This window comes from Heteronotia binoei, chromosome 13 (assembly GCF_032191835.1).
Source record: "Heteronotia binoei isolate CCM8104 ecotype False Entrance Well chromosome 13, APGP_CSIRO_Hbin_v1, whole genome shotgun sequence".
In the NCBI taxonomy this organism is placed as follows: Eukaryota; Metazoa; Chordata; class Lepidosauria; order Squamata; family Gekkonidae; genus Heteronotia; species Heteronotia binoei.
This window is the reverse complement of record NC_083235.1, coordinates 69331274-69356356: the sequence shown is the minus strand read 5'-3', so window position 1 is coordinate 69356356 and position 25083 is coordinate 69331274. Positions and strand designations below refer to the sequence as shown.

Genomic DNA, 25083 nt, shown 5'->3' with positions numbered 1-25083 from the left:
CCCCATCATTCCCTATGGGAATCGTTCCTGGAGGTGCATAATGGCTGTGGGGGTGGAGCTTCCCCCGCTGGCCAGCTGGCTGGGGGAGGGGGGAAGCCTGTAAAACCGGGGGATCCCCCGCTGGGACCTGGGGATTGGGAAGCCTAACTTTATAACAAACTAAGTGAAATTAGGAAAAAGAGATTCTTAATAACACGACACTTTCTGTTTCATAAGGACATTGTCAAGTGCACCCAGTGGATACATAATTTAAAAGTGTGTCCACAAAACATTACTTTTGTTACCTAATGCATTCTGTATCTTTGCTGTCTCTCTCTCCAAAAACCAAATATTGACTAGAGGGTGGGGTCTGTTAGTGATTTCTAGTATTTTGTTAAGGAAATCTAAATCTGATCATATGCTAAAAAAAAAAAAAAAAGATTTAGTCGCAAAAAGCATTTCGGCTCTTGCCCTTAAACTGTTTGTAAAGGGAAAGGAGGTGTTTTGTGAACATAGAAAAGGTATACACAATGGGATTTTCATGAGAAATAAACACTATGCCCTTTAATTTTAGAAGCAAAATTAAGAATATTACCATTTCTGCAAATATGCAGCCAATACTCCAGATAACCACAGCTGTTGAGTAGTATCTACAACCCAGCAAGATTTCAGGAGTATGATACCATAAGGTTACAACCTGAAAGGAGCCACAGTGAAAGTATGAGTGCAATTTATGTTTAGTAGACCTACAGCATCTTCCCTGTTATTTTGAATTCATGTTGTTGTCAAGCTCAGCTTCCCTTACAACACAGGTGCTCACTGGGCATGCTAGGCTCAAAGCAATAGCACAAAAGTCATTTTACAACTCATTAATCTTCAGCAAAGGCAACCCTTGATGTTTCAAGAGAGAGAAGCATCACAGAGTCTATAGGCCAAAGCTAAGGCATTATGTTTAGTTCTTGTGATCAAAAAATATCAGGAGGCAGTTTATGTGTACTAATTTGTAAGTTCACGTATTCTCCAATTTGTTATGGCTTAGCCACAGTTTCAAATTTCAAATCTCAATAGCCTGCCTACCCGTAAGAAAAAAGCTGTCATCTCATTTTGAAATCAGAACAGCTTTATTGCTGTTGCCCTAAGCAATCTTCAATACTTTTTGTCCCATGTTCTACACCTATACCTACAAATGATTTAAGGCACTCAGAGAGAGTGCACTCCCACGCTGTCCTCTTCACTCACCATCCTTCTCAACTTACTGTGGGATGACTCATACTTGCTGTAGCATGTGGGGGAAGGAGATGGAGAAATGGACCTCATGGAGAAATGGGCAAGTGGCACAATAACTACATCCTCTCTTGCTACCTCAGAACGTTTAAAGATATAAACTATGCGAGAATACCCGTCAGTCTATTACAGCAGAAATCTTCAAAACCAACAAATGTTTTGCAGTTTGAACACTCCAAGTTAAAAATCCTATTGCTGATTAAATAAACGCTTTCCTACAGATGTTTTCACTAAAATAAATTTGCTAGTTTTGAAGATGCCTTGGGGATCTGTTTTTTTAAAGATATAAGCACCCTCTAGATTAAAACTGCACACACCTGATTTTACTAAAGGCTGGATATTTTTTCCCTTCCTTATGAAGAAGACGACTAGATCCACATTCTGAAGGCAGCTCCTGTACCTGCTGCAAAGTCATGACAATTCAGCCTTTCAGAACTTCTTCCGTACAGTACTAAGTTGATGTAATTCTAATTCAAATACATAGAAACCCCTGACCTGGCAATTTTATCATCTACCTACAGCACTGAGAAAGAGAATATGAGAAATTTTACCTCATGAGTGTAAGTACGTAATGGAACACCAAAAGCTCTAGCTAAGCCAAAATCTGCTAATTTGATGGCCCCCGTTTCATTTATAAGCAAATTCTGAGGCTCCAGGTCTCTGTGTATAACTCTGTGGGAGTGACAGAAGCCCACTCCTTGTAGCAGTTGGTTAAGGTAGCTCTAGAATGAAAGCTTTCAGAGAAGAGGCATGAAGAAACCATAGCAGAACTGACATGTAATTCTTTGAAGTTAAACTGCTGTATCCCAAATTCTGGCCACTTGCGTATGAAACTTTTGGGAGCAAGGCTGGAGTCCAGTAGTACCTTTAAGACCAGCAAAGTTTTATTCAGAATGTAAGCTTTTGTGTGCATAATGAGGTGTGCATGCACACGAAAACTTACATTCTGAATAAAGCTTCGCTGGTCTTAAAAGTACTGCTGGAATCTAACTTTTTTATTGCTTCAGACCAACACAGTTGCCCACCTGGATCTATCTATTTTGGGAGCAAGGCCTGGCATAGGCTTGGATTCAATCTGATTTTCCACTAGTTGGCCACCCAAAAAAGGCTACGCATGGGACCTGCACGAACTAAAGTCAAGGGTGGAAGAGGATACAGGAAAGATGGGACTTGAGAACGATTGACCGAAAAAGGTGACTCGATCCAACCCGTAAACTTTCCACTTCTTGGTTATAATTAGGGAAGGCAGTTTTTCTTCTGGCATGGTTCTTTAACAACTGCATAACATCCAGCGGGCTGAGATTTGCCTGCCTTGGCCTTTGACAGAATATGAGTTAGTCAAGCAGATTTAAAAGGGCTTGCAACCCTGTCACTTTAGGCTTCCCAACCCTCCCGCCCTGGCGGGGGACCCCAGGATTTCCACCCTCTTCCCCCACTTCCCCAAAAAATGGAAGCGGGGGGAGAGGGGGGAAACGGCGAGCCGCCCGATCCTGGAGCGGGCAAGGCCACCGCGCCTCACCGCTGCCGCCCCCTCCACGCCCACCGCAGTTGCTCCTTCGAGATGGGCCCAGGCTGAGCCCATCTCAGAGGAGCAGCCAAGAGGCGGCAGCAGAGCAGGGGAGGGTGAGGCAGGCCAGGAGCATGGCGAGCCGCGAATCCGGGCCCTTCTAGGACCCGAACTTGCGGCTCGCCACGCCCCCGGCCCACCTCCACACACCCCTCCGCTTCCACCCCAGAGGCTGAGTGGGCGAGCCGTCGCAAGGCTGAGCCCATCTCAGAGGAGCAGCCACGGCGAGCGGAGAAGAGGCGGCAGCTGCGGGGCGGCTCGCCACGCTCCCCGGCGCCGTTTCCCCCCTCCCCCCTAGCTCCACCCCAGTGTCTCCTGGCTCCACCCCCAAAGTCTCTTGGCTCCACCCCCAAAGTCCCCAGATATTTCTGGGGTTGGACTTGGCAACCCTATGTCACTTAGAAAAAAAAGACAAAGGTTTTAGCAGTTTGATGTGTACAAATGGCAGGAGGGAGTAGCTTAATGCTTTTCTTGCCAGCTGCTTATTAGCTCCCAATCCCCTCCAGGCTGCTTCTCCCTCTACAGGGTCCAAAATATGAATTAACCCTTGAAAACATGGTTGGAACCTTGGTGGGGATAAACAACTGGGAGAGGACAGGATTTGAACCCTTATTGAATAAAATGGGACTTCCTTCTCAATAGGCCTGCTGCTGATTGCTTCCATGGGATAGAGAAGCTGCAAGCAATGTAAGGGTTAATCATTCCTTCCCCTGCCCTTTCTGCATTCCAAACGGTCCATCCCAAAGCAACAGTTTGTAAGGTTTTTATTAGATATGTTAGGTCTTAACTACAGGAAGGTAGTCTGTACAAAGGTCTTACAGAAGTAGACTATCAACACTTTAGGTAACACACAAAGGAAAAAGTATACCTTGACTAAACTTAAGGGCAGATCCCCTGTATGGGATGAGTCCATGTACTTTTTAAGATCCTGATTCAGGTACTCAAAAACTAGTTAGAGCTTCTTCTGACTATGTACCACATCAAGAAGTCTGGAATAAGAATAAAACCCAGTGACTAAATGACTGAGTTTGGCTGTTAACCGGTCGATATTCTCACATCCCAACAGAACAACGTTTTTGCATTCTCTATCATAGGCGAACCTTCCCCACTATATTCTATCCTGTCCACTCTACAATGTCCCCAGAATTAAATTTCTGGCCATAACACTAACCACCTTAAAAGCACATTTGGAAACTGAAAAGGTTATATTTCTGTTATCTGACAATGATGCTCATGTGTCCTATAGAGTCTCTTCGTTTGCCCCTGCAGCTAAGAAGATAAGAGCGAGAGTGATATCAAACGCTATAACTTCTTGAGGTTGGCCTTTATGAGAACTTTTAAGGTGTTATTTGGGAACTCTGTTGTCCGTGTTCTGTTCTGTAATGGCCAATAGCTATACACAATAAATGTTTGACTGACTGACTGACTTTAGAGGGGAAAAAACAAAACAAAAACTAATGTCACTATTGCACAAATGAGACCACCGCAGCCGTTTAATAGAAAAGGCCTTTCTCACACAAGTTGCTTCCACGTGGAAATTTTCCTCCACTAAGATGCCCAGATTGGAGACCTTTCTTTTTGCACATACACACAGCACTGCGCTCTGTTCATCCTTCCTGTGTCCTCAGTATGCTGTTTCCCAGGCCTGCTGTGCTCTGATCTTTTGGAGGGGAAATGCGCTCCAAGTGTGTTCTCAGGCTGCCTGGACAAGAAGGCACGCGTATCAGCACAATTTCCCTGCTGTCAGCCCCTAGCCGCTGCCATTTTCCCTGTTGATAAGGTAGAAAGACTAGAGGAAATCATGTTTTATTTTGTGATATAAGACACCTGGACGTACACAACAGGATGTAGCATACTCAAGCAATTACGCAGTAGAGAACACCGCTTAGCCGCCAACAGATAAGGGCTTACTTCCTTTGCTTAAGAACAAAGAAATATTAGGGTTTGTAGAATCTTTCGGGCTCAAGTCAATGCACAGCAGCCAAGAAGGTCAGAGCGCCTGCTCCGGCTGCAACGCCACTGAGGATGTTCTCCGCAGCTGAGAACGAAACGTCTGGAAGAAAAACTTTCTCCAGTAGAACACGGCACTTGAGCCCGAAAGATTCTACAAACCCTAATGATGATGCCAGCCGTGAAAACCTGAAATCTTTGATAACAAAGAAATAAACCTCAAAGTGAGCCAAAGTTTCACAGCCGTAAAAACACCAAAATATATCTTAAGGGGAACAGGGAGGGGGGGAAAGAATCACGGCGTGCGCGCGTGGTAGAGTGTACGGGGATAGGGCGAAGATTGTGAGGCTGTTAACTAATTGGTTGACAGAGCCAGGGTAGGCGGGATAAAGAAGCCTTAAAATGAGCTGTGCTGCGCCGCGGAAGATTTTTGGGTGGGTTTACTTGCCCTAATCTTCCCACGCTTTGCAAACCGTGTAATAAATTGCTTGCTTCTCTGACCCACACGTCCAGAATTCCTTTCTTTCAATAAACTGGCCTTCTGGCCGTAACACTGTCACATAATAGAAAGGCTTTTTCCCCCAAAAAATCGGTAATTGCTATAATAGTATATTACTGATTTTTAAAGCCTTCCAAAAGACTTCTGGTAACAAAGCGAGGGTGGGGGAGGTGCAAGTAAAACAGGGTTTGCAAGGGGCTGATAGAGGAAAGTGTGCAGAAATCTTCCATAGGAAAGGCCTGTTGCCAACGCACATGCCTCTGCGTTCACAGCAGCAACGAAAGGAACACAGAAAACTGCCACCATAGAGAATCAGAAAGAGTTGCACCCTGCGGGAGTAACCATTAGGCGTCTCCTTGCCTTGATGTTCACAAAGACAAGGAGTAAAACATAAACTGTTGCAATACTAGCCCTGACCTGGATAGCACAGGCAAGCCCGAGCTTGTCAGATCTCGGAAGCTAAGCATGGCCCACCCTGACAAGTACTTGGAAGGGAGACCTCCAAAAGAATACCAGGGCCGGGATGCAGAGGCAGGCATATCAAGCCACCTCTCTGGAAAGCATGCATACCCTGGTAGGGGTTGCCAGAAGTCACCATGACTTTCAGGGTGCGGTCACACGTACCATTAGTGACGACACAGCTCCGTCTGGCTGACGGATTAAATGTGTTCGTTCAGACATCCACATCTGGCAATCGAGCGTCATCCAGGGTCATCCAGGCTTGCTACGCCTGAATGGCGCATTAATTTGACAGCACAGAAAGTCCGGCCCTTTTTCAAAACAGCGGCACAAGATCGGCTTTTTGTTGTTTGGACAGCTCACGCGCGATACTGCCTCCCACCTTAAAAAAAAAAAAAGCCCCAGCAGACATGTGCATTGCCAGATCATCCGGGAATCTGAGGTGACGCTTCTGCTTCTCCAATCAACACAGGATCAGAGGGGGGTGGAAATGTTATCCCACTATTCAGAACAGGAAAAGAATCTTCTTTTTCAATGTGGAGGATTTCAAGATATCATTGTCACTGCCAATTTTTAGGAAAGTAATTCCTGGCAGTTCCTTGGTTTGGATCGGCAACGTTAATTCCGGAAACTTCCCCCCTGCCTCTGAAGCAATGTTTGATTTCCCAGCTCCAAACAGTTGGGCGCATGTTCAATGGACCCCCTCCCCTCCCAGAAATCACCATCTGATTACGCATGCTCCAAGAAAAGAGCGTGACAGTATTGGATGTCTGATCGCGCAACAACAGAATGAATCGCATTCTTGGATGCTCGTCTGAATTGCCCTGCATCGAATCAATATTCAGCAGTTCAGATTTGAGCGCTACACACCCACCTTTAATGGTACGTGTGACCGCACCCCCAGGCACACAAGCACATATGCACACATAACACCCCCCCTAAAAAATTTTAAAACCTGTTGTGGTACAAATTAAACCATATACAATCTGCAATATACCTGTCTTCACCAAAGCACCTTTGTTATACCTTGTTTTGATTGAGTTCTCATTTGATATTAGGCTGATGTTTGTATATGTTCTTTAAAAGCAGCATAGCAGCAGCGAATAACATAAAAGAAGCAGGCATGCCAGTATATCTCTTTTTAAAAAAATTAATTGAATGTATTCTAACAAGAAAACCAACTTGTTGGTAAACCAGGGGTCAATACTTATCTAAATCATGACCGCTTTACTAGCACATTGACTCTCTTGGCACAAAACGAGGAAAGGGAACCCTAATCAGGAGAATTGTGTGGGTTGATATGTCATAACCCTAATCTGATAATCATCTCAACCCAGAATCTTTGCTGGAGGAAGTCTCATGGTTTCTAAATGCACTAGATATGTAGACTCAAAAGGGAAATTCTTCACAGAGCTCTCTGAGGAAGAGGAGAATGAGATATCTGACTCCAGAAGTTTGATTAGCAGCTCAGACCTTTAGTACAGGAGCCTGAACTGGCCTATCAACAACCCAAGGTTGTTTACTAACCTCAAGCTCCCCATTAAGCAGCATTTAAAACCATTCAACCATGTTTTCTCCAGTTAAAAGGACCATACTTCTTTAAATTGCACTTCTGGGATGGGGGTTGTGGCAGTCTTCTGGTCCTCTTTACCAATCTAAGGACTCACTTGGTTATTGACTTTGTTGGATCTGCTCCTGTTGCCATGGGGAAATCTCCCAGATCCTCAGGACCAAATTTCATGTCACATTAGAATTCCATGATCTAAACATCACTATGTAATTTGATGCTAAAAAGATAGATGATAGATGATAGATGAATTTATTGTCATTGTTCTCAACAAAAAGAGAGCAACGAAATGAGGTGCTCTTCCACAAACATACCAACACATCAAACACACATATTCATAAACCATTTAAATACATCTAAAACCATTAAACCATTAAAACCGTTTAAATACATCTAAAACCATTAAACCATTAAAACCATTTAAATACATCTAAAACGGATAAACATTCATAAAACCATTAAAACCATTTAAAAGGAGCCACAGGGGTAGGGTGCTGGGGAAGGAAAAGTCAACCCACTCACCCCTGACACATAGCGTTTCACCAATCAGAAACTGTCCTCTGCCTAAGGTACTTTAAGCCTCAGATGAGAAAAAAATAAGATGCAATAAAGATATTTGTCTCTTTTCCTTATCAGGGATTAAAACAGCAGGGGTTTATATGTGACTGGGGAAACAATGTGGGGCAGTGGGATAAATCATAAATGATTTAGAGTTGGGAGTGAGCAGTGAAGTGGCCAAGTTTGCGGATGACACTAAATTGTTCAGGGTGGTGAGAACCAGAGAGGATTGTGAGGAACTCCAAAGGGATCTGTTGAGGCTGGGTGAGTGGGCGTCAACGTGGCAGATGCGGTTCAGTGTGGCCAAGTGCAAAGTAATGCACATTGGGGCCAAGAATCCCAGCTACAAATACAAGTTGATGGGGTGTGAACTGGCAGAGACTGACCAAGAGAAAGATCTTGGGGTTGTGGTAGATAATTCACTGAAAATGTCAAGACAGTGTGCGTTTGCAATAAAAAAGGCCAACGCCATGCTGGGAATTATTAGGAAGGGAATTGAAAACAAATCAGCCAGTATCATAATGCCCCTGTATAAATCGATGGTGCGGTCTCATTTGGAGTACTGTGTGCAGTTCTGGTCGCCGCACCTCAAAAAGGATATTATAGCATTGGAGAAAGTCCAGAAAAGGGCAACTAGAATGATTAAAGGGCTGGAACACTTTCCCTATGAAGAAAGGTTGAAACGCTTGGGACTCTTTAGCTTGGAGAAACGTCGACTGAGGGGTGACATGATAGAGGTTTACAAGATAATGCATTGGATGGAGAAAGTAGAGAAAGAGGTACTTTTCTCCCTTTCTCACAATACAAGAATTCGTGGGCATTCAATGAAATTGCTGAGCAGACAGGTTAAAACGGATAAAAGGAAGTATAGCAGAGAGATTTCTCTAATTGCTGTACTGGGAACACCTGCCGACTCCGTGGTAAAAAAGGGATTTTGACAGGAAGCATTCCCATTCCTTCCAACAAAAGTTTTACAAGGCAGAGTAACACCAGCCATCAACAATTATGTCCTTTCTCATACATCTTTTTCCGCGGTATGCTCAGTAGACCTTATTATACAAGGAACTACAAATAAATGTATTCTTGGGATATAGAGTAACTCAGCCAAATGCCACTCCCCTTCTCTCCGTCTGAGTCTCAGCTACTAACTGAATGAAGTACTGAAGCAATGCTATTCAATCAATCAAATTATTTGGCATGATGGGAGCTATGATGCAGGGACTTAGTAGAAACTCCATATGGGTCCATTACACATCCCATTGTTACAAAGCTTGGCAATCGCTACTCCATAGGTACCCTCTCCAATCTTCTCCACTTTCTGGAATACATCCTGGAACGTATCCATTCTTCTTGGTTTCTAGAACATTTCCCCTGACTTTTAGTAAGTCTTATTTTGCCACCTTGGTACACCACAGCACTGCATCCTAACATTCCTCCTTTTCTACTTGCTTGTAAAGTATTAACCTTTCTGTCCAGGCTTACATAAACATGACTTAAGTCCACTTTACATCCTTCTGCCACAATGAGGCATTCAATGTGGCCTACAGTATATAAACTCCCATGTCTGTTAGCCGCCCTGAGCCCGCCTGGCGGGGAGGGCGGGATATAAAAATAAAATATTATTATTATTATTATTATTATTATAAACAATATAAAAACAACAATGTCAAAAAACAGCAGCAGAAGAACAAAAACAGCTAAGAACTGTGATTGGTGGGGGAGGGACACACTTAAGCACCAAAGGCTCAAATAAACTGGGCAGATTTTGCCTGGCACTTTAATGGTGACTGATTATACCAGGAAAACACCCGGGTGGAAGTTTCATAGACAGGTTGCAAGTTGCAACCACAGAAAAGGCTGTTTCCATTATCAACCACCTAGCATCTGAAGGCAGAGACAAACAGGACATTACACAAATGATGGGCAAACTCATATAGAGGAGGCAAGTCACAATGTCAGGCTCTGGTCATTTTTGACATTAATAAAAGCTGTTACTAACCATTTTCATTGATGCATAGAAATGCCTACTAACCGGGGACCGGGGTAGCAAGGAGGGGGGGGGGGAGCTCAGAGAACCATTCCCAAGAATATCAAAGGTTGCCAAGGTTCCTTTGAAGTAGACAGTATGTGCCAGATTCTCACCTCATCCCTGGAGGCACCAAGGACATTTGCCTTTGGAAAATGTAACCACCAACGGAAGAGATAAGGGAGGGGGAGTGCTGGGAAAGATCACACATGCAAAAGCAACCTTTTGTTTTGGGAACTGAGGGGTAGAGATTATTGCTTTGATGTAGAAGGTTAAATGCTAACAATTCGAACTGATCTCCATCAGTTCCAATCACAGCCATGCTGGAGTAACTCTGAAGTGTCCAATAAATGCAACTTTGTTTCAAACTACTAAGTCTGCTTACTTGTGAGCTTCGATGAACCCACGCCTGACACACAGTACATAACAGTAAAACTATCCATTCAAAGTACCTTCATTCATAGTATCTAGATACAGTTCAATGTATTAGTCCTCATCCCTCTCTTTATCCTAGGCTGGTGCAAATGTTCGGCCAAGGGATTCCAGTGCTCCTGGGGAGGGGAAGATACGACGGTGGGAATAGACAGAAATATAAAGGAAGGAGACAGAGACAAAATGGGGCTCGGCCACCTTCCAGTCTACTTCCCATCCCAACAGTGGCAGGTAGTGGGACCAAGAGGAATTGCTCGCCTCTGTCATTGGTGTTATGCAACGCCAGGTCCATAAATAATAAAACCGCAAACCTTAGGGAGTTCCTGCTTCGGCAGGACATGGACCTGGCTTGCGTGACCGAGACCTGGGTGAGGGACGGGGAGACAGTAGCTCTCTCCCAGATGTCCCCCCCCGGGATACTCGGTCTTCCACCAATCACGGACCAGCGGGCGGGGGGAGGGGTAGCGTTACTCATACGGGAGGGTTACTCCTTTCGGGCTCTCCCGGACCCAAAGATTGATGGTATCGAATGCTCCGGCCTGGCGTGGGATGTTGGAGAGGGGTTGGCAGTTTGGCTGGTGTACCGTCTGCCTAACGCACCAGCTAACGCCTTACCATCACTATTGGAGGCAGTGGCGGGCTGGGCGTTGGAGTTCCCGAGACTTATGGTCCTGGGCGACTTCAACGTCCATGTCGACAACACGGCCTCCACTCAGGCGATGGACCTAGTGTCTTCCATGGAGACACTGGGGCTCTCTCAATTTGTTACGACTCCCACGCATCAGGCGGGGCACACATTAGACCTGATCTTCACGTCCGGAATTTTGGTGAACGATATCGCTGCCGAAGCGGTTCCATGGTCGGATCACCTAGCCCTTAAGGCCCGTGTGGGGACGCTGCCCCAACCCTGTACGGGCGGAGAGCCTGTTTTGGCTCGCCCTCGGGGCCTGATGGACCCGGAACGGTTCCAAATGGCCCTGAGGGATCCCTGGCCCACTAGCAATTCCCTCAATGGCCTGGTGGAGACCTGGCATGGCCGACTATCCAGGGCCATTGAAGAAATTGCACCCCGGCGTCCTCTGCGCCCCCGTGTGACGCTGGCCCCATGGTACACCTTGGAGCTGCGCCAGCTGAAACAAGGGCTCAGACGACTAGAGAGGCAGTGGAGACATACTCGGGACGAAGCAACGAGAGCATCCTACAGAACGTTTATGAAGTCGTATGAGATGGCAGTCAAGGCTGCAAAGAGGAATTACTTTGCAACCAAGATTGCATCTGCAAGTTCGCGCCCAGCACAATTGTTGAGAATAATTGGAGATCTTATAACTTTGCCACAAGGCAAACCAAACGTTAGAGAATTGGAGATTGGCTGTGAGGCATTTGCGAAATATTTTGCAGATAAAATCTCGTTGCTCTGCCAAGACCTGCCTACCACTTTGGAAACAGTGAGTGAAATTGAGGCTCCATGCCTGTCTTCGGGTTTGGGGCTGGATCACTTTGACCCACTCAGCCTGGAGGAGGTCGATGGAATCCTCTCTGCTGCTCGCCCAACAACATGCGACCTGGACCCCTGCCCCTCTTGGCTGATTAAATCTTGCCAGAGGGAGCTTAGATGTCCTTTACGGGACATCATAAACAGATCCCTCGCAGAGGGGCATTTTCCAACGCCTCTGAAAGAGGCATTGGTCCACCCTCTCTTGAAAAAATGTACAGCAGAACCGGCCGAATTGGCGAATTACCGTTGAGTGTCTAATTTACCGTTTTTAGGTAAAATTATTGATAGGGCAGTGGCGTTGCAGCTACAGAGGTTTCTAGATGATGCCTCCATTCTTGATCCGTGCCAGTCTGGGTTTCGTCCTGGCCATGGGACGGAGACGGTGCTGGTCGCCCTGGTGGATGACCTCCGGCGGCAACTGGATCGAGGCGGCGTCACGGTACTGATGTTACTAGACCTGTCGGCGGCATTTGATACAGTCGACCATCAGCTGCTGATGCGCCACCTCGCCGACATTGGGGTTGGGGGGTTGGCCTTACAATGGCTTTTCTCCTTTCTCTCAGGTCGGGGACAAAGGGTGGCTATTGGGGATGAGCGGTCCCAGAGACACACACTAGATTGTGGGGTGCCTCAGGGAGCAGTTCTTTCCCCAATGTTGTTCAACGTCTATATGCGCCCCCTTGCCCAGATTGCCCGGAGGTTTGGGCTGGGTTGCCATCAATACGCAGATGACACCCAGCTCTACCTACTAATGGACGGCCGGCCCAACTCCACCCCAGGGAATTTGGACCAGGCTTTACAGGCTATGGCGACGTGGCTCAGGCTGAGTGGGCTGAAGCTGAACCCAGCGAAGACAGAGGTCCTTTGTGTGGGACGCGGCGCTCTGGGAGGGGAAATAGCTCTCCCGGCCTTCGATGGCGCGCCATTGAAATCAGCGTGCCAAGTAAAGAGCCTGGGGGTTTTACTGGAGCCTTCACTATCAATGGAGGCCCAGATAGCAGCCACTGCCAAGTCAGCATTCTTCCACCTGAGGCGGGCAAGGCAGCTGGCCCCTCTCCTAGAGCGTCGCGACCTCGCAACAGTGATCCATGCAACGGTCACCTCAAGATTGGACTACTGTAATGCCCTCTACTTGGGGCTACCTCTGTGCCGAACCCGGAGGTTGCAGCTGGTGCAGAACGCAGCAGCCAGGCTGCTGTTGGGACTCTCGAGATGGGAGCACATACGGCCGGGGCTGCACGGACTGCACTGGCTGCCAATTACCTACCGGGTCCAGTACAAAGTGTTGGTTATCACCTTTAAAGCCCTATATGGCCGAGGACCGGCCTACCTGAGGGACCGTCTCTCCCCATATGAACCCCAGAGGGCACTGAGGTCAGTTGGAAAAAATAAAATGACTATCCCTGGGCCGAAAGAGATCAAGCTTCAGAATACCCGAGCACGGGCCTTTTCAATAGTGGCCCCCGCCCTATGGAATCAGCTTCCTGAGGAGGTGCGGGCCCTGCGGAACCTTGATCAGTTCCGCAGGGCCTGCAAGACTGCCCTATTTAAACAAGCATACATCGACTGCTGAATTGGTGTTAATTAAAGATCCGCCAACATGGTCCTGTCAAAGGACCTATGTCAACATGGAATTAATCACATTGGCAGAAATTAGCGAAAGAATGTCACCATTGCTGCCAGATTAAACTAAATTATGAACTTTTAAATACATTAACGGGTTTTTATGATGTTAAATTTAAGTTTTATTGTTAAATTTAAAAGTTTTTACGCTTATTATTGTATATGTATAAAATGTTGTTAGCCGCCCTGAGCCCTAGGCGGGGAGGGCGGGATACAAATAAAATTTTACCTTACCTTACCTTTACTGACTTCAGCTACCTATATAGACTGTCCAATGCTTTATCTCCAGGACCAGATGAAAAGATAAAATAAAATTACATGGATGACCTCATCTCAAACCTCCAGGCTGCCTTTCCCAGAGATCTCATGTAAACGGTAAATAATATGGGTTACAAAACAGAGTTTTGGTAATGCTGTAGCGCGAATGCCACAGTATTAATCACTACCTTTCAGATGGCAGTGGAACCAGTGTAATGAAGTACCTCCAACATCCAGTTCTGATATGCTGCCCAAAAGCACACTGTGGCCAATGGCATTGAAAGCTACTGAGAGCTTCAAGAGAATCAACATAGTTGCACTCGTTTGGTCTATCTCCAATGGTAAGTTGTCCAACTTGATGAAGAAGACAGTTTCAGTTCCAAATCTAGACAATGAGCGATATAAAATGGATTGAGGTAATCAGAATCCTCCAGGAAAATCTCAACCCAGACTACTGACACCAATTTAGGCACCTTGTCCCTGAAAAGGGATATTAGTGATCAGATGATGAAAGAAATACCCCTGGGGCCCAGGGAGGGGTTTTTTTAGTAATGGATTCACAGTCACCTTCTTCAAAGCAGAAAGGACTATGCTCTCTCTTTCTCTCTCTGTGTGGAATTCATAACCATCCAGATTCAATGAGTCATTCCTCCTTGGCTACTGTTTATCAGCTAAGAGGGGCAGGTGTCAAGCCTCCAACAGTAGGCCACACATCTGCAACCATCCTCAGCCTGCTACCACTGACAATGGGCTGAAGAAAAAGCTAACAAAGGTACAAAGGAAGCATTTTTAGTTTCACAACAACCTGTAGGTCAGGCTGTCAGTGACTTGCCAAAGCGATCCGAAAAGTTTAATAGCCAAGCAAGATTTGACCATGGACTTTGCACAGCCAAACCTTAACTACTGCACAAGATTGACTGAGTTTCTGCAGTTATTGTTTCTCATTTTGCAAAGTATACACAGATTTCATACTGTCAAATCCGCTACCTGATATAAAGTCAGCCTAGATGCATTAGCAGTTCCATGTGCTGTACAGTAAATACAATAACTGGTGATGAAAGTAGGGTTGCCAATCCCCAGGTGGGGGCAGGGGATCCCCCAGTTTGGAAGCCCTCCCCCCACTTCAGGGTCATCAGAAAGCGGCGGCGGGGGGAAATGTCTGCTGGGCACTCCATTATTCCCTATGGTGACCGATTCCCACAGGGTATAATGGAGAATTGATCCACGGGGCTCTGGGGGAGGTTGTTTTTTGAGTAGTGGCACCAGATTTTCAGCAGAGCATCCAATGCCTCTCCTCAAAATACCCTCCAAGTTTCAAAAAGATTGGACCATGAGGTCCAATTCTATGATCTCAAAAGAAAGTGCCCCTATCCTTATTTCCAAAGGTGGGAAGGCATTTAAAAGATCTGCAGTCCCTCTAAATGCGATGGCCAGAACTCCCTTTGAAGTTCAATTATGCTTGTTCCACCCTTGCTCCTGGCTCCACCCCCAAAGTCTCCTGGCTCCACCCCCAAAGTCCCCAGGTATTTCTTGAATTGGACTTGGTAACCCTAGATGAAATTATGACTATTTTAAAATCGGCAAAAGTCATGTCTATTTTTTCTCCCAAAGAAATAATGTGGTACGCCTAACTAGAACACACATTTAAAATTGACGCAGCCAGATGAATTGGAATTTCAAGGCTGCTTCATATGTTCTCTTTCTCCTCGCAGAAAGTGCTCTTTCCAAAGAAACCATCAGGGAAGCCTTGCATTAATGTTCACATAATCAAATATGTGTATGTACAGTTGTCCTGTGTAACGACCCACAAAAAAATGTTTTCCATGTATGAAAAATGAAGCAGCGCTAAGTGAACTTCTGGGGATGCCTCAAAAATTCTACATAGGTGCGGTATTTATTTTATTTTTTACAGTTGCAAATGTATATTTGGGGATGTTCTGAAGAAGAGCTGTCCTTTATCTGATGCTCTCATTTGTGGGATTCTTGAAATTCTAAAAAGAGAAGAGACTTACTGACGGCTGCCTGATTTGAGAAGGCCAGCTTGGACTCAAGTGTCCAAGTTCTAACCAATATTATACCTACCATATTAGCATTCCCAGATGTTTCAGAAGATAATGAACTGCCTAATTAAGGGAAAAATTAATTTCATGTCCCTCACAAAATTTCCCATCTGTTGATAATAATAATAATATAATAATAATAATAATATTTTATTTTTTATATCCCGCCCTCCCCGCCAGGCGGGCTCAGGGCGGCTAACAGACATGGGGTCCCATGATTCACATTAAACAATAAACAATATAACAGGCATGGGAGTCCCATGATTCACATAAAACATAGCAATTTAAACATTAATTACAAATAAGTTATTTAAAATACATAAAACATATAAAATAGGTGCTAAAATAATATAGTCCTGATGTATATGAGATGGCTAAATATCCGTTCGTTATCAGGTTCTGTCTCAAATACCACAAGATGTCTCAAATGCCAACTGAAAAAGAAATGTTTTGCAAGCCCTGCAGAATTGGTTCAGGTCCCGCAGGGCTCGCACCATCTCTGGAAGGTCATTCCACCAGCGAGGGGCTATCACCGAGAAGGCCTGCTCCCTAGTGGCCTTCAGCCTAACTTCTTTTGGCCCAGGGATTGTTAATAAATTCTGGGAACCAGACCTCAGTGCTCTCCGGGGTACATATGGGGAGAGGCGGTCCTTTAGGTAGGCAGGTCCTCGGCCATATAGGGCTTTAAAGGTAATAACCAGCACCTTATAGCGAACAGGGTAGACAACCGGCAGCCAGTGCAGGTTGCGCAGCCCAGGCCGTGCAGGCTCCCACCGTGGTAGTCCCTCCAACAGCCTGGCCGCCGCGTTCTGGACTACCTGGAGTCTCCGTGTTCGGTACAAGGGCAGCCCCATGTAGAGGGCATTGCAGTAGTCTAACCTCGAAGTGACCGTTGCGTGGATCACAGTTGCTAGGTCGACGCGCTCCAGGAAGGGAGCCAGCTGCCTCGCCCTCTTAAGATGGAAGAAGGCGGATCTAGCAGTGGCAGCTACTTGGGCCTCCATTGATAGGGAGGACTCCAGTAGCACTCCCAGGCTCTTGACTTTGCGCACCGGTACCAGTGGCGCTCCGTCAAAGGCCGGTAAAGTAATCTCCCCTCCCGGTCCGCCGCGGCCCACGCAAAGGACCTCAGTCTTCGCCGGATTCAACTTCAGCCCGCTCAGCCTGAGCCAGTCAGCCATCTCCCATTTGCTTCCATATTTTCCTTCCTGCTGAACTACAGAGTTTCTGAAGGGTCAAAATTCACCTCGCAACAAAGCTCTTCTGCCACTAGAGGAAGACCTAAAAGAAGACATTGTTACCAAATATAATACTGAAAATATCAGGGAAATCTATTTTCAGCTTTATCTACACCTACTGCCCAATCAAGAGACTGCAGAAGGAGGCAGGAACAATTGATATCGCAGGTTTTCTGGCACTACTACTGATAGCTACTACTAGTGAAGGTAAATAATCAAAATAATTTTAACTGGATTTTCCTATATAAGACAATAGTTGTTTTTTGCAGAGCCTTGGAGACAGCATTATTGGTAGAGCAGTGTTATCACCCACAACACACCCAATTTCATTATTTCTGTCCCCAGCATGATCTCAGGCAACGTTTTAAGCTATACCTCTGAAAAGCCAAACCTAGCCAAATATGGCCAATCCTACAACGATATATGTGTTTACATGGAACAGGTGTTTCATAGGCACTTATTGGACAATGCCTGAAACTAACAACGCTTTCCCCCTTAGCCCTCCACATTGGGGATCATTTTGTAACCTTTAACATTTGTTTTTAATATGCAAAAAAAAAAAAAAATCCCCAAACGCTTAAGATATAACTTTTAAAATGCAACACAGGTACCAAGAGGGCTGCCATGTTGGTTTGAAGCAGTAGAACAAAGTAAGAGTCAAGTTCGCCTTTAAGACCAACAAAGTTTTATTCAGAATATAAGCTTCCGTGTGCTCTAAGCGCACTTCTTCAGATGAGGACTCAGGTACAGTGAGCAGAGCTACATATAGCTGGTAGGCAGTGGTTTAGAATGCAAAATGGTACAAATCATTTTGTAACCAATGACAGAATAGTAAAATTAACAAATTGAGCAAACCTTTGATCTGGGTAACATGAGCGTGAGAAACCAATAGAACAGTAACATGTCAAATTGTGAGAATGTCTGTTAATCACTCTTGTTATAAGGCTGGGCCAAAATGAAGGCATTTCTTACTCAGAAGTTTTTTCCATCCAACTAATTTAACTTTAGCTGTATTGACATATTCAAATACGGATATTGACTGTTTATCTCATTCTCTCTCTCTTGGCTTGACTTCGCGAACGAAGATTTAAGAAAGGTGCAGTAGTCCACGTCTGCTGCAGGCTCGCTGGTGGCTGACAAGACCAATGCGGGACAGGCAGGTCCGGCCACAGTGGCTGCAGGGAAAAGTCTGATTTGGGGTTGGTGCTGATTTGGGGTTTATCTCATTAACATATACTAAACCCATCTTCCACTATATTTTGATGTATTTTTCTTCTAATGGCGATTAACAGACATTCTCATAATTTGACATGTTACTGTTTTATTGGTTTCTCACACTCATGTTACCCGGTTCAAAGGTTTCCTCAGTTTGTTAATTTTACTGTTCTGTCATTGGATCTTAAATTTGTACCATTTTGCATTCTAAACCACTGCCTACCAACTAGATGTAGCTCTCCTCACTGAACCTGATTCCTTGTCCGATGAAGTGTGCTTAGAGAACATGAAAGCTTACATTCTGAATAAAACTTTGTTGGTCTTAAAGGTGCCACTTGACTCCTACTTTGTACCAGTGGTGCAAGGCTGCTCTTACCAAATGTTCCACCATTTCAGAAAAAAAAGGTTCTTTTTTTTGTTTTGGGAAAATAAAACATTGTGGCTGTGAAATGATTATTTGTATGGTGTCACTGATACCCATGTTTGCAGGTAGTGTTAAAAGAACAGATTTTCAATGTTTAAGAATTGGATGGTCTCTCATTTGTATTCATGACTGTGAGCACAGAGTTTGAGGGGGCGGAAAACAAACAATTCAGGATTGATTTGCAATGTAAGTGTACAATCATTGCATTTAATATTAGTTCAGGGACCCTCCCTAAAGGTCCATTGGCATCCCAGAACAGGGCTTTTTTGAGCAGGAACACATAGGAACGCAGTTCTAGCTGGCTTGGCATTGGGGGTGTGGCAAATGATTCCTGCTGGGCTTTTTCTACAAAAAAAACACCCTGTGTGAAACAATGGTGACATCAGGGGTGTGGCCTAATATGCAAATAAGTTCCTGCTGGGGGGGGTTTACAAAAAAAAGCCCTGTCCAAAACTGTCTCTCTGGTTTCCTTTTGGGGTGATAATATAAAACGTGCTTTTAAACTGGAAACAATAAAAATCATGTTATTACTACTTACTTTAGTTCATTTAACACTAATGTCAAAAACAGAAACCTCATGGTAAAATATATTATCCTATATATATAAAAGCAGGGGTGGAATTCTAGCAGGAGCTCCTTTGCATATTAGGCCACACCCCCTGGTGTCACCAACCCTCCAAGAGCTTATAAGGCTCTTTTTTGTAAGCTCCTGGAGGATTGGCTACATCAGGGTGTGTGGCCTAATATGCAAATAAGCTCCTGCTAGAATTCCACCCCTGTGTAAAAGCCTTGCATGCTGGCATTTTCCAGCTCTCCTATTGTCTGTGGCATGTACCACATCAGCTGCCACTCAACTATACTTACCTCCCATTGGTTGAGTTCACTCCTCCCTCCTGTCTGCTGGGCCACTGGGAAAGCTGTTAGGAAGTGGCTGTTGCTACACAAACAAGCATGCTTTTGTCAGTAAAAACCAACCAAACTTGGTTTTATCAGTAACAAGCGGGGGGAAAGGCCATTTCTAGGCCTGTTTTGGCCTTTGAGGGAGAACTAATGGGGCTCAGTCTTGACTACAGTTGACAGCTCAAGGTTGGTGGGAAGTTCCTGGTAGGGTTGCCAAGTCCAATTCAAGAAATATCTGGGGGCTTTGGGGGCGGAGCCAGGAGACATTGGGGGTGGAGCCAGGCACAAGGGTGTGACAAGCATAATTGTACTCCAAGAGAGTTCGGGACATCATATTTAAAGGGACAGCACACCTTTTTAAATGTCTTTCTTCCATAGAAAATAATGAAGGATAGGGGCACCATCTTTTGGGGCTCATAGAATTGGACCCCCTGGTCCAATCATTTTGAAACTTGGGGGGTATTTTGGGGAGAGACACTAGATGCTATACTAAAAATGTGGTGCCTCTACCTCAAAACATAGCCCTCCCAGAGTCCCCAATACCGCAGATCAATTCTTCATTATTCCCTATGGGAATCGTTCTCTATAGGGAATAATAGAGTGCCCAGTAGACATTTCCCCCCCCCACGCTTTCTAAAGCGGGAGGAGGGCCTCCAAACCAGGGAATCCCCTGCCCCCTCCCTCTCTCACACACACAAATACTTACTGGGTCTTGTTCCTGCAGAACTTTACTTGATCTGAAAACGAAAGCAAAACAAAGGGAGGGGCCGTTCTCCGAAGCCCTTCCTGTTTCCTGCTTCCTGCTCAGCCTTAAAGGCACATATCTTAAAATAAGCAGGAGCTCTAAAACTACATGGTGATTGTGGGGGGCAGGGCTTCCCCCGCCGGCCAGCTGGCTGGGGGCGGGGAGAAGCCTGTAAAAACGGGGGATCCCTCGCTGGGACCTGGGGATTGGGAAGCCTAGTTCCTGGAGATTTTGTGGTAGAGTTTGAGGAGAATAGGGTTTGGGGAAGGGAGAGGCCTCAGCTGAATATAATGCCATAGAGTCCACCCTCCAAAGCACTTATTTTCTCTAGGGGGAGAAATATCTGTTGTCTGAAGTTCAGTTGTGATCCCAGGCTCTACCTGGAGGTTGGCTATCCTAGGTCTGGCAGCACCCTCTGGGTGACTTGATGCCTCCTGACTGGCATGACTTAACTAGATTTGGCTGCTTGCTCCTGTACAGCAGCAGCCCCCCTATGACAGCCAGTGTGGCATAGCAGTTGCCAGCTCCAGTTTGGGAAATTCCTAGAGATTTGGGGAGTGGAGCTCGAAGAGAGGGGGATTTGAGGAGGGGTGGGACCTCAGACAGGTACAATGCCCTTTTTCAAACCAGCCATTTCCCACCCTTTTCCAAACCAGCCAGTTCTGCCTGAAGAACCATTGTTGCCAATCTCCAGGTGAGGGCTGGCGATCACTCAGAATTACTACTGCTCTCCAGATGGTTGAGATCAGCTCCTCTGGCTGATTTGCAGGGTGGACTCTGTGTCATTATACCCTGCTGAGGACACTTCCCTCCTGCTTTGGCCCACACTGTGGAGAAAGACTGTACTTTTCCTAGGTAGAGGGTGCAGGTGGAGGGAGGAGATGGAAAGCTGAAGTCAGATCAATTCCCCTACAGAAAGCAGCCACCTCGGGTGGGTGAGAAGACATCAAGGCTGGGGTGAGTGAATGCCTTCTCTTGGGTGAATAGGTAAAAATACAGCAAAGGTGGGAGGGGCACTTGTCCACAGCCTCTTTCTAGAGCCCATTGTATTCCCATCACAACATTCCTTTATTCCTAGCCTCTATAATAATAAAAGCCATATGGTGGTGGCCAAATGGAGCTCTCCCAGTGGCTTAGGGGTGCACTCTGTCAGCTTTTGGCCCATCAAACCATCAATCAGCTGCTCTTGCATGGCATTGCCTGCCTCCACTGTCCTCTGCACACTGTTGGCCCAGCTGCCTTCGAACAAACAGCCAAAACGCCTGACTCGCCTCACTAAGGGGACAAGATGGCATTGCTTGTGAGACTGCACCAAGCCTACCCACTGTTTGACATGGCCTGGCCGTCCTCAGTGCCCTGATGCTTCCCGCCACCTCCAGAAGGGCCTGGGAGCTGCCTCTGCCAGCACTCTGCCACCACTTCCCAAAGCTGCCACAATAGCCCAGCAGCCACCACCCACTTTCCCAAGGCCTCTGAAAGGCCCCAGGAGCCACAGCTGCCCCTGGGTCCCTGCTGCACCCTCCCAAACCCTCCACAAGGCCACAGGAGCTGCCGGTGCCCATGTGCCCATCCTATGCCCTCCCTGGACGCTGCAGACAACTTAGAAGGCCGCAGGATACTACCTGTGGCAGTGGCACCTCACAGTCCCTTGTGAAGGCCTCTAGAGACTGTGGAAACAACTCGCAGCTCACAGATAAGCAAAGGTAGGGGGCATGCCAAATGATGGATGGTGGGTAGGGGGGAAGTGAAGGCAAGATATTTCATGAGAAGTGCTGGGAGTGAGTGGGAGAAAAGAGGTGACGGAGGGGGGGAAGCATGCCAATGGGTGCCTAGGAAGACAGCAATGTGGAGGCTGAATGCCAAGAGTAGAGGGGTTGGAAGACAGCAATGGTGGAGGGTGACTGCTTGCAAAGGCTGGGAGGGGGTGGGAAGACAGCAAGGGGTCGGGGGCTAATGCTAATGATTGGGGGGGAAGGTGGCAAGGAAGGAGGGAATGAATGCCAAGCATTTGGGGGGAACTAGCAATGGGAGGGTTAACGCCAAGGTTGGGGGTGGGTGGGAATACAGCTAGGGTGGGAGGGTTAATGCCAATTTATGGGAGGCTGCGGGTGAGAAGACAGCAAGGAATGGGGGGGGAGGCTAATGGCAAGGGTTGGTAGGGTAGAAAACCAGCAAGGATGTGGGGGAATGCTTGCCAAGGGTTGGGGAGGTGCAGCAATGGGGGTTTAATGTGAAGGTTTGGGGTGAAGACAGCAAGCGGGGGGAAACCAAATGCCAAGACTGGAAGGCAGGTGGGAAGACAGGGCACTCACACCCATCCTCTTTCTAGTGCCCACTGTATTTTTGGGCACAATGAGTCTTCCTCCTAGTTAAACTATAATGCCTTGCTGAATGAACATTCATTTGTCTCCTAAATGACTAAAAATTGTGGCCATACGAGGGCATTTCGTAGATGGAGCATCGCTATCAAGATGGATCTGCTTCTTTCCTTGATAAAGCTCATTGCACAATTTAAGTGTTGGTTATTGTCACTCTGCATGCAAGAGGAACTGGGAGGGAGAGCTAAGAGAATTCTCTTGGATACACTTGGCAGTTGGGCTTGCTCTCTCATTAGCTAGATGCTGAGTTTCTTTGGCTGTTGCTTGTCTCGTTTCACCTTATATGGAACCTCTCTCCTTCTCTCTCTTACCTGGGCTTGGCGCTGTAGTGAGTTAACCTTTTTGAAGTTAATCAGTTCACAATAAGTTAAATGTACCTACATGAACGTGTCATGTAAGATGTGCTTCTATTTCTGCAAGTAAAATTTCTTTCTCTTGTTACCGTCGGAGTCAGATCATTCTTGTCATTTGTTTAAACAGCATTTTTCCCTTAACCTGGAAATGTGGAGAATCAGGGATGCTGCATAAAGCTTCTGTGCTTCCAAGTAAAATATTTTTTTAACATTTAACTCAATATTAAGTGGTATCAAGAATAATATGACTGCTGTAGGTTTGAATACCTGACTACCTAATACGATTCTATATGAAATTCCCCAGAGAGTACTGAGATCGGGAACTCAAAATCTCCTTGTTGTCCCCGGGCCAAAGGAAGCCCGTTTGAAATCTACAAGGGACAGGGCCTTCTCTGTAATGGCCCCTTCCTGGTGGAACCAGCTGCCGGAAGAGGTAAGGGCCCTGCGGGACCTTGCTCAATTCCGCAGGGCCTGTAAGACAGCCCTCTTCCGGCTGGCTTACAACTAACCAGCACTGAAACTTGAAACTGAGTGTAGTTTGTAAGATCGCTGTATGTTTCTAACGTTTTAAGTATATAACTGTGTGAAATGTTTAGATTCTAACTATGTAAATTGTGAAATGCTTAAACTTTTATGCTTAATTTTATACTCTTATGTTAGATTGTGTATCTTGTAAGCCGCCCTGAGCCACCTGGTGGGAAGGGCGGGATATAAATTACAAATAAAATAAATAAATAAATAAATAAATGAAACATCTTGTTCCTAGAGAAAGATTTTGAATTCTAATGCAGCTACTGGTTAATGTCACTGATGCTTTTGTCTATTTCATGTTATGTATTTATAGCAGACATATCCTTCAGGATACTCACAGGAACTTAACAATTTAAAATATGAAAAACCACAGCAAAATTAGTAGTCTGTCAAACAAGAGCCATAACACTTGGCATAACAGAAACACCCTCTCTTTTTAAGACCAGAAAAGAGTAAGGCGCAGCCTGTAACACTAGCTGTGGCCGATGCTTGACTCCTGCAGGAACATAATGGGTGGAGTAAAACTGAAATTCCAGGAATGAAACAAGTCATGGAGTGATACTACTAGCTTGTAAAGCAGGAATAATAAAAAAGCACCCTCAACTAATGTTAGTCAACATCCTTTTGGGGCTAGGGTTGCCAAGTCCAATTAAAGAAAAATCTGGGGACTTTGGGGGCGGAGCCAGGAGACTTTGGGGGTGGAGCCGGGAGACATTGGGGGTGGAGCCAGGAACAAGGATGTGACAAGCATAATTGAACTCCAAGGGAGTTCTGGCCATCCATTTAAAGGGACCATCTTTTGGGGCTCATAGAATTGGACCCTCTGGTCCAATCGTTTTGAAACTTGGGGGGTATTTTGGGGAGAGGCACTAGATGCTATACGAAAAATCTGGTGCCTCTACCTAAAAAAATAGCCCCCCCAGAGCCCCCAATACCCACAGATCAATTCCCTATTATTCCCTATGGAAATCGTTCTCCATAGGGAATAATAGTGCCTAGTAGACATTTCCCTCCCCCCATATGCTTTCTAAAGGGGGGGGAGGGTCTCCATACCAGGGAATCCCCCTCCCTGCCCCCTTCCTCTCTCACACACACAAATACTTACTTGGTCTTCTTCCAGCAAAACTTCCTGTGAAAACAAAAGGAAGGCTGCACAGGAAAAGAAAGGGAGGGGCTGTTCTCCATGGAAACTGTTACTGATCCTTTCCCATGAAGCCCTTCCTGTTTCCTGTATCCTGTGCAGCCTTAAAGGGACACATTTTAAAAACGGATCAAAAGCTCTACAATAACATGATGCCTACAGGTATGTTCTCTCTCCCCCCCCCGCCCCCAGATTTTTTGAGAACGGGGGAGGAGGCTGCAAATTCGGGGGTCCCCCGCCAGGGCGGGAGGGTTGGGAAGCCTATTCGGGGCCTTTATCCTGTACAGTATTGCTACAAAGTTATGAAGCACAAAATCCAGCTCTGCTGGTAAGACAGCCAACCATCTCTCCCATAGTGATCATGTAGAAAAGGACTGGACAGAGTTACCCGTCCTTGAGCA

General features: G+C 46.0%; 1 protein-coding gene across 1 annotated transcript; it reads right to left on the bottom strand.

Annotated features, from left to right (window-relative positions):
* Positions 1-421: 421 nt before the first annotated feature.
* On the bottom strand, positions 422-8860 carry CDK3 (cyclin dependent kinase 3). Its single transcript, XM_060252107.1, is given in 5 exon segments — positions 422-676; positions 1815-1985; positions 3699-3819; positions 4759-4791; positions 8736-8860. Coding segments are annotated over 5 exon segments (705 nt in total).
* Between the last annotated feature and the right edge of the window lie 16223 nt (positions 8861-25083).